Source organism: Conger conger, chromosome 13 (assembly GCF_963514075.1).
Source record: "Conger conger chromosome 13, fConCon1.1, whole genome shotgun sequence".
Classification (NCBI taxonomy): domain Eukaryota; kingdom Metazoa; phylum Chordata; class Actinopteri; order Anguilliformes; family Congridae; genus Conger; species Conger conger.
In genome coordinates this window covers 36,621,863-36,630,874 of record NC_083772.1, presented here as the reverse complement: position 1 = coordinate 36,630,874, position 9,012 = coordinate 36,621,863, and the positions used below count along the sequence as shown (strand labels likewise).

Sequence of the window (9,012 nt, the reverse complement as noted above, 5' to 3'; positions counted from 1 at the left end):
ATAATAACAATTTTGCTTGAAATTTGAACCCTTATTTTATCACGGTTGATTAATTAAGATCAGTTCTTAGAGGAAATCATCTCTTTGAAATAGATAACTGTCATGGTTTCCCCAGCCTAAATACGGAAATTCCGGGTTTTACCTCTCTAGACCACGAGAGGGTGTGCCGGCTACGTTCATCATGATAAATTGCCTTCCGCATGCGGAATGCGGATGTAATCATTGACAATCGCGGCCAGCTGAGTGGAGAGATATTTAAGTCTCTTCCTGGCACTGCTCTGGGCTTTGGTGTTTCATTCTAAGCTGGTAAAGAGGTAGCTGGAGGACTGAATTGCTTTTACTCTTGAAAGGCATTCAGGAACCTCCTTATAATTCATTGTAGCATAGGGACTGGCAGTTCGGCTTTTCTTTGGTTGGGTGGTTCCCCTGGAATGTCCTTATTTTTAGTTTCTTTAGTCGTCTTCACATTAGAGGAGCGAGAGACGGAGTTCCACGTCTCTGGAAGAACCCTGAGTTAGGCTTGTCGAGGCTCTTCCACCGAGGAATCTCGTTTTTGTTTTCCGACCTATGTTTTCTCTCAGGTTGATTTTCTGTTGGCGAAACACCGGGGAGTTTTGGTTCCCTTTTTCAGTTGCCCCCCCCTCTAGTGGCCCCACACAGTCGTGAGGGGTTCCTAGATTATACAACGTGGGTAACTTTGTGATCACATCCTGGTCACTCTTGGTCTCCCGCCCCCGCTCACAGATAACAACAAAGTTTGATTTAATGTGCAATCACCTTTGCAGTGGAAATGTGTACATATCAGCACAAATAACATACACAAGACATGTGCACAATTACACTAACTATTTAATTAATCGCTTTGGATTAAAAGCGTCTGCTAAATGACAAAATTGTAAATGTAGTTTGTCTTATCTGGGGGGAGCCCATTTAGCAGGTTAACATAATGGTTGAAGGTAAGGGCAGGAAATGGCTCCTCCCATATCTTCATTTTAATATCCATTAGTTCACAAGCTGTCCCAGACACTATGGCGTTCTAAGCATCAAATTCCTGTCTGCTCTCAAATGGCATCACAGACATTAAATACTAGTCTGATGAATTAACAAGGACATGCTGTGACAAAAGCCTCCAACACTTCAAATTCGAGTGAGCTGACTCATCCGATCACATTAGCATTTTGAGTCTGCAGGGCACTGCTGATCAAACCTCACATTGGGTCATAAACCTGAAAGGCCACTAGTTCCCAAAATGAGTTTGCACAGTCTGAAGCATTGAAGTTGGTGGTGTTCAGGCCTTGGACTGGGGAGGACTTCCATGGAGTTCAGAATACGATTACGTATTGTACATCAAAGTCTGATCAGTGTTGTCAGTGTAATATTGATAATAATATTTCTGTCAGGGAGCTAGGATCCAGTGATGACCAACATCTTCCACAAAAGTTAAAAAAAAAAAACCCTGTCCATCTGCTTACCAGGCCATAGATAAAGCAGTTGTCCAGCTGATTCCTGTTTGCCAGTGCTTCTGTTGCATTCCAGTTCATTAATTGGACATGCAGTTCACCATCACACCTTCTGAAGTTCTGTAATGTGTCCTCATTAGTGTCCATGGCATCCATGAATTTTGGCAATGTTATGCACCACACAACACATTACAAAGAATATTTGGGCCATCTGAGGGCTGTACTGTTCCACTTGACTCATGCAAACATCCAAAGCACATTTTCAGTACTGCAAGCTCCTCAGAGAGCCCTGACAGCTGACTGCAATAACAGTGTAGTCGACACACACCTATGTCCACTTGATTGACCTTGGCATTTTTCCATAACTATATACACTCACTGAGCACTTTAATAAGGACATTTTTACTGTATTACACCTACTTATTAATGCGATTATCTAATCAGCCTATTGTGTAGCAGCAGTGCAATGCATACAATCATGTAGATACGGGTCAGGAGCTTCAGGTAATTGTCACATCAACCATCAGAATGGGGAAGAAATATGATCTAAGTGACTGTGACCATGGAATGATTGCTAGTTTGAGTATCTCAGAAACTGCTGATCTCCTGGGATTTTCATGCATAACAGTCTCTAGAGTTTGCAGAGAATGGTGAGAAACAAAAAACATCCAGTGAGTGGCAAAAACACCTTAATGAGAGTGGTCAGAGGAGAAGGGCCAGACTGGTCAAAGCTGACATGAAGGTGACAGTTACACAAATAACCACACAGTGGTATACGGAAGAGCATCTCTGAACACACAACACATCAAACCTCAAAGTGGATAGGCTATTGATTTTTTTTAATGACATGTCAATCTGATAGTTTTTTGCTACCCTACTGTTTTATCAAATTATGAATTCAATATAAAGTTGACTTGCCAACAGGAAGTTATGGACAAGGCATGATGATTATGGCTGGGTGTTTGTCACTCATTCCAGGATTAGTCTTTTTTTGGGGAAGTTTTTTTATTTTGTTACCATTTCCATGATTTGCCCATTTCTAGTGCTTTCTGTGATTTTATTTTTTATTTATTTATTTATTAGCAATTTTAGATGGTAATTGCCAACCTACACAGAACCTACCATGTGATTTGTATAATTGTATGCATTTTAACCATATTGCCATTTTAACCATATAAAGTGTGACAATGAATCCAGATTCTAGAATGCACTGGGATAAAGATTGACCCCTGTCAATAGTGTTAATGCTGAGGGCTCCTTCCCCTGTTACAGTGACAAACAGAAGCTTCATCAAAGACTGAAACAATCTGTAGTGCCCCTAGAATGTCCATCACAAGGAAACTTGTACGAATTCCTTTGGCTTCTAGCTCCGACACTCACAATGTTGTAGGTGAGGGCAGAGAAAAACATTAGCTAAAAATTACAAAGATCCGTAGATGAACACAAACTCGAAAAAGTATAGCTACACTATGCATTTAGCCTAGGCTATTTAAACTTCTTAGGCTATTTTTTGGCAAATCATGGCATAGTATTATTATTCCAACTAACAGTTCAGGACTGTTGTAAAATGGCAGATCATCTTTGCCAGCACTTTATCAAATATTTTATCAAGCTGAACAATGTGAATATACTGGATTTTACTTTGCCTAGTGGCTAAGGTGGATGACTGAGACCCAGAAGGTTGGTGGTTCAAGCTCTGGTATTAGCCCCATCTGCACAGCTGTTGGGCCCTTCAGCAAGACCCTTAACCCCTCATTGCTCCAGGGGGGACTGTCCCGTTTAGTCCAAGCAACTGTAAGTCTGATAAAAGCGTCAACTAAATAATAGATTAAATTACATTAAAAAATGTTTATATTTACTGCTGAATTGTGTTTGTTATTGGCATGGGCATAAAAAATGAAGGCTATGTTTAAGAATGAAAGATTGTTGAAAAATAGAAACAAATGTTTTCTGACTGGTATAAAGTATTTTTAATTGAAGACGTTCATCATATTTCAGTAATTAGAGCATAAATGTTTGAGATTCTATTGTATTTTGTTCAAATATTCACCTAGATTAAATTTTTATATCGGCACATGAATGAGCTGTGTGTGCATGTAAAAGTCATCCTTTTGACCAGTCTTTGAGGAACATTTACAATTACGTCTTTTGGCCTCAATATGTTCTCTGAATAAGCATATCCGTGTTGGTTTAATCAGATCTCCAAGTGACTGAATGATTTGCATGGCAATATTGTTGCAGAACAAGGTGTTAAAATCAGCTTTTCTCTCTCGCCACCCTATACATTAATGAGCCCCCCATAGCAATCCAGGAGCTACCCATGGTTATATGTATCCGCTTCATTCTTTTGTTCATCAAAATAGGTCTGTATGTCACCAAGTGGCTGCAGGAGCTGAAAACAATGATACAACATACTGGACCCAAGGAAGACTAGCTTGTCGCCTGTATGTTGGCTAATGGGGATCCTAAATAAACAAACAATAAGCAATACTTATACATATTTCATATGAATTTAATGCACGCTCATCATCTGAATTGAATGAGCTACAGATCTTATACTTTGTCCACTCTAAACTGTGATTTAGAGTGATAAATGAATACATACATTATTCCTGGAATGGATATCTAGAAGAATACTCACAAAAACAAGGAAACATCATCTTTATTCATACATTTATAAACATTGACTTGTCTTGTGATGTAATTGGCATTTTTTGCTGATTTTGACTGATATTATTGTTAATTAATGTAATTTTGAAATATTTAGGACGATTTTACAACACAGAAAATTGAATTCTTTGGACTAAAAACCGGTGTGCTTTCCCTTACCTGTTCCATTATGTATGAAAATGTGACTCTTCTGAACTTATGTAAAACACAGCTGTTGATGACAACAAATCCAGTCAGTGGGTGTGACCAGAACTTTAAAATACAGATAGGATGTTATCAAAAATAATATTTAAAAAATCATCATGACAGAAAACTGGCCAGGAATCTGGTCAGAAAATTGAAATCGTGAAATGCATCCTCCTTTTTTTGCCAGGACAATTGTTGGGCATGTCTATTTTTTTGCCTTTATATACAATTGCATATTAGTTATATTCTGTATATTTTATTTATTTGATGCATGTATCCAGCTTCCATCTTCAGAATAGGAAAACGAGAGAATGACACAAGGAACCCACACAAAGTTAACCCACACAAAACTTTTTAATACCCTTTGTCAAGGGACAGGTGGTCCAAAATTTGATATACTAAATAAGGGGAGAAAATGTGATGCACAGGTTTTTAATGTAAAAACTTGTGTTCAACACTCAAATGCTTTGTAAAAAGTCATGTTGCATATGACTTCCTTATATATTTAATACACATACACAGATATTTTTAATATATTTATATATTTTTTTGTTTTCGGCACTGTTTGTTTTCCTGGTTGTTGTTGTTTTATCTAGACCAGCCAGATACAATACCTATTAATATATCATACAGCCACATTTCATACAATACTTATCAATATCATACAGCCTTGTCAGCAATGTAGAGTTCACAGGTTCCATCAGTCCTTCCAAGCAATCTTCTCTCTGTGCTAATATATGAAACCAGTATGTGTATAGATCTATTTTAATTTTTTTCTCTCATTGTGCAGACTGGTGTGATACTTGTCTTTGAACTCGTGTCTTCTGTGCAAAAATGTCTTAACAACCATTGGGGAGGAAAGGGGGGGGGTGTATTCCTGTCCATTTTCACTGTTTTTCTTGATGCTTCATTCGTTATCACTGTTTGTGTAAAAAGGAAACAAAAAACAGTCACTTCCATTTGGCCACAACTGTTATTAGCATCACATAGAAAAGGGAAAACTAAAAGTACCCCCCTCCCCCCCCACCACCAAAAACAGGGGTAAAGGGTGAATGGGGGGAGAGGGAGGGGAGGGGAGGAGGGGGTTTGTGTGTCAAAAGGTAATGACTGTGACCAAAATGTAGCAGCATCCTCCACTGGTACATCTCTTTTGAATAAAGGCACCGCGGAGTATGGAACCGGAATGGCCCGCGAACCTCCCCCGCGTGCCTTCGACGGGCGAAAGGAACGCCGTTAAACAGTGCTCTCCAGCATCCACTCAGTGCTGCTGAATGTCACCTTGCGGTTGGCCAGGGGCGAGGAGTCCATGTTGAGCTGATTGGAGGACTTGTGTCTCCGTGCCCGGCGAGGGTAGCTGTGGCTCTGAAACAGGGAGTAGTCCCCGTCGAAGGAGAACCGGTGCCTAGTTCTTGCCAGCTCGCTGGGCAGCAGCCCAATGTTCACCAGCGCCGCTGCCTTTTTGTCCTTTAGCCGGGGGGCCTCCTTGGTGCCCGCGTTGGGCCCGATGAGGCACAGCGACATGGTGGAGCCGGCCAGGCTGCTGTCTGTCTGCAGGTCCTCGGAGAAGAGGCCCGAGTGCTGCCCGTCAAAGCTGGTGCGCCGGGCGCCCAGGTCCCCGGCTCGAGGGGGCAGGGGCGGGAGCTCCACCTCCAGGATGGCCGTGGTGGCCGGAGGGCCCTCCCGGGTCTCACAGTCCACCTTCAGGACCAGGGCCTTGCACAGCTTGGCCTCCTCCAGGCGCAGGTCCTCGGCCGGCTGCTTGGAGGCGGAGCGACGCAGGGCCGCCTGGCTCCCGTTGGTCTGCGAGTGCACGTTGCTGACCTTGGCCTTGCCGTCGTCAGGGGCGCTGTAGGCCTTGTAGCGGATCATGAGGATGATGATGAAGACCAGCACGGACGCCACGATGATGCCGCCGATGATGATGATCATGGTGCCGCCCAGGAACTGGCTGTGGATGAAGCGGCACTGGCGCGCCTCGCTGGCCGTGTGGAACTGCACGCAGCCCACCACGCGCGTGGCCGTCAGGGAGGTGATGCCGTCGTCGTAGACCGCCAGCACGCACAGGTCGTACTCCCGGCCGGCTGCCAGGTCGTTCACCAGGAAGGTCTTGCTCGTCGAGGGTATCATTCTGATGAGAGAAATAAGAACATAAGCAGGGCATTCAGCCTACCTGGTCCAATATTTTGCCTGCTGTCTAGAGCAGAGTTCATCAACTCTGGCCCTCAAAGTCAAATCCAGCCCTGGTTTTCTTTTCTCCTGGGTAATTAGTGCTACTGATCGGCCAGACTGTCTTCACACCTGGTGAAGGGAGGGTGGAAAAGCAGCAGTTCTCAGCCCTCGTGAGTTGCTGATCCCTGGTCTAGAGTTCTGGCAGATGGTACTCTATCTAGCCTGGTCTCTGCTTCTATTATGTTACCTAGAAAGTTGTACCAGACATTTAGAAACTTCCAAAATCTGGTATGAGCTTTAGATTGAACTCATATCCACCCATGTGCCCAAGTTCAGCATAGGTTATAATGCATTCATTCCTCTTAATTAGATGGATATAACTGACATTGCTTGGTCCATTTATACTTGATCCATATAATTGTAATTAAGCTTTTGTTAACTGCCTAGAACCAGGGTAGCACAGCATTGCCCCACTGAACTGAAATTGAACCAGAAACCTTTGAGAAACAATACCAGTTCCATAAGTCCCCTTCAGAAAGAATGAACATCTCAGGCCTCATTCTGATTAAATATGTTTTAGTCAAAAATATGTTAACAAGCATAGTTAACATTAAATTGGAAATTTTACATGAGGACTGCTCAGTATATTATACTTCTAAAATGAAGTATTTCAAATGTGCACCTCAAACATTCAATAACTACGCTGTAAACAAACTGCAGTATATTGTAATGTGGAACAATGTACAACATCCGTCTGCTTCAGTAGCCAGGCTAATTAAGTCACACAGGAATTGCTTGAGATGAAAACAAACACGCATAACCATGAGTTTGAGACACACTTTTCAGACACAAAGCCACACGTAACCAATCGTCACTCTAAGAGAAGAAAGTTTACTTGATGATGGTTTTCTTATGCAAGGGCCAAGACCCAAACTTAATTGAAGCAAGTGAGACGGCCATCGGCTGTATTCCAACAGAGCTGAAAGAGAGCTGACTTCAGGGTAACGGGAGCAGGAAATACACTTCGCTGTCAAAAGTCGTTTGATGCATCAAGAGGATTCAGGGAAATGTCACGGCCGACATTGAGGAATGGCAGTATCAGCGGCTGAATGTGGCGAGGGCAAATGTTAAAGTGCCAGGTGACGTTCAAGGGAGGGCCACCAGCAAATGCAGCATGCTCAACAACTGTGCGGCCCATTGCCTGGCCCAATGTACCAGGAAACAGGGAATGCAAATTAATATGACATTTGCGAGGTGACAAGGGGGGAAATAAACAGTCTGCTGGACAATTTCTCCTTGGGCTTAGAACTGGCTGTCTGCACTTCTCATTCTCCTGTTTTTTGATCGCTACAGATTTTAAAAAATGCTACATCTTTTTAAAAAAAAGATCATTATTCATCATCAACTGATTATTATTTGAGACTGATTCAGACCATAAGAATGACCATACTTGAGAGAGAAAGAGAGAGAGAATGAACAGATGAACAGAAACCAGAGGACACATAGGAGCTTGCCTAAAGTGATATAAGTGCTCAGCATGCTATGATTTCTTTAAATAGCATTTTCTTTCAAGCTATTTTTTTTGTTGTTAAATAATGTAGCAAATAACGTGTTAGACCTAACAGGTTCACCAAACAAATCAATGCAATTATCTAATGGTTGTATTGATGATGATTTGTTGATATGTGTTGAATTATTACAGCCTTTTTTTGGAGAACATGGCAGGGCTTCTGTGAACATTACAAATTAAGTGTATGCACTAAAATCACACAAAATCCAGGCATTGTCTGACACATTGCAAGTTATGCAGTGTAATACTGGAAAGGTAGTCTCTAGAGGTGCATCTCCCTCTCTCTCACCATCTGCTAAATAGCTAGGTGGGTACTTACGAAGGAGCCCAGGCTGGCATAACCCCCCCCCCACACGCTGGGAGAGCAGCCAATAGTGTGGCACTACTGCTCACACCCAATCACAGCTGGCTAATGACACTGAATAGCCTTGAACGTGCGATATCTAGGGTATAGGGCTTTATACCCAACACTGATTGAGCTACTCATCTGCAATATGGGATATAAAAATATCTCCAGGTGCATATATGTTGTAGAACTCTTTTGGTAAATAAGTTACTTAGAAAACCATAACAGGCCGAAAGGACTTGAGTAAAACATTTTCATAAAATGAGTTTCATCAAGCTATTTACGGCCAAGCTGCCAAAATGTGTGTCTGCGTGCATGTTTGTGTGTGTGTTTGTGTGTTACTGGGAATATCTAATTATGCTTGCACTAATTATACAAGATTAAAAATTCTGCAGTGTGATATTAAAATGACACACCACTGAGAATAACACGCAGCCGTAATAAATATCAGTATATGTCATAAATGGTGAAACAGAATCATTTGAGAAGATTTTGCCTGTGTTTAGTCTGCATCAAATCTTGCTAGAGCATTCAAAATTATCAATCTCTGCTCTGACATTAAAGGCCCTGAATCATCTTCAAAGATTCAACTGCACTTTGAAACTTCAAAA

The 9,012-nt window shown here is 41.9% G+C and overlaps 1 protein-coding gene across 4 annotated transcripts in view; it reads right to left on the bottom strand.

The window, feature by feature from the left end:
- Positions 1-4,651: 4,651 nt before the first annotated feature.
- The window catches only part of lrfn1 (leucine rich repeat and fibronectin type III domain containing 1), a 211,968-nt gene continuing 207,607 nt past the window's right edge, over positions 4,652-9,012 (bottom strand). For all 4 annotated transcript variants that reach the window (XM_061217094.1, XM_061217095.1, XM_061217093.1 and 1 more), the window contains one exon: positions 4,652-6,444. In XM_061217094.1, coding sequence (XP_061073078.1) covers positions 5,550-6,444 — 895 coding nt within the window. In that variant the 3' untranslated portion in view covers positions 4,652-5,549. The remainder of the gene's footprint in view (positions 6,445-9,012) is intronic.